Genomic DNA, 1,012 nt, shown 5'->3' with positions numbered 1-1,012 from the left:
CACCACCTAATCTGTTCTCTGCCTGACTCCCCTGCTGGTCAGCAGCAAAATCTAAAACCTCCCTCTCCAGTCTCCCTCAGGGGAGGCCTAGGCTGGGACAAGAGGGGAGGCCTAGGCTGGGACAAGGCCTCCATGGTCCTACTGCAGAGGGTGACTGGGACCTGCTGCTATGGAAGGAGACAGCTGCCCCAGCCTCCCCCAACTCTGCAAGTGTGACAGAGAAGGGGAGATGCAGTTGGGGGTTCGGCCCTCCAACTGCTGGCTCCTTCCTCTGCTGTGGCCCGGGTGCCAAGGCAAGGCTAGCTTCATCTCTGCCTTCTGGGGCCCAGGGAGGGGCCTGAGTTGCAGGCTAGGGGAGTGCTGCCTCTCTGCTCCCAGTAACCCCAACCCAGAGAGTTCCGGGGATCCTAGACTCCAGACACGGAAAGACCTGCAACATCACTGGTCCCACCTCCTCATTTCATCTGTAGCAAACAGACCCACAGAAGACCAGGGTTTTACCCAAGGTCGTAAGACGGTGTGGCGCGCTGGAGCAAGGGTTGGATGGAGTGCAAGGCGCTGTACGGCCCTTTCCAACGCGCTGCTGCTCCTACGGGAAGAAAACCTCCCGGAAATGGGAGGATACCTGGGGCCCTACCCCTGCACACCGTGCCCGCCTGCCAAGCTGCCAGTCCCGAGAATGAAAGTTGCCTCGGTGCCCTGAGCTGCCTCCGAAGGCTTCCAAGCAACCACTTCTTCCCAGGTGGCACCGTCAGCGCTCGCTCGGGGCTGGAGCGGGGGTGGCGAAACTTCCCGAGGCCCCCCTGGGCCGGCAGGAGGAAGAGGAAGGAAGGGGGCTCTCCGCCGCGCCCCGGAGCACCCCTCGCCCCCAGCCCCTTCCCATCTCTCGGCTCCTCGCTGCTGCTGCTGCCGGCAGGGGCGAGGGCCCCGGGCCGGGCGGGGCCGAGGGCGGACTCACCTTGGCCAGGGCCTCCGCCTGTTTGGGGCTCAGGTCGCCGACTCTGCCGCTCAT

At 64.4% G+C, this 1,012-nt stretch overlaps 1 protein-coding gene across 1 annotated transcript in view; it reads right to left on the bottom strand.

The window, feature by feature from the left end:
- The window catches only part of LOC103208242 (SEC14-like protein 2), a 21,623-nt gene extending 20,611 nt beyond the window's left edge, over nucleotides 1-1,012 (bottom strand). Inside the window, exon 1 of the mRNA XM_007953913.2 lies at nucleotides 959-1,012. Coding sequence (XP_007952104.1) covers nucleotides 959-1,012 — 54 coding nt within the window. The remainder of the gene's footprint in view (nucleotides 1-958) is intronic.

The sequence above is a fragment of the Orycteropus afer genome, unplaced genomic scaffold (assembly GCF_000298275.1).
Source record: "Orycteropus afer afer isolate SDZICR_OR568_19922 unplaced genomic scaffold, OryAfe1.0 scaffold00420, whole genome shotgun sequence".
NCBI classification, from domain to species: domain Eukaryota; kingdom Metazoa; phylum Chordata; class Mammalia; order Tubulidentata; family Orycteropodidae; genus Orycteropus; species Orycteropus afer.
Note: the sequence above shows the minus strand (reverse complement) of the source record. Positions and strands in the feature narration are given on the sequence as shown.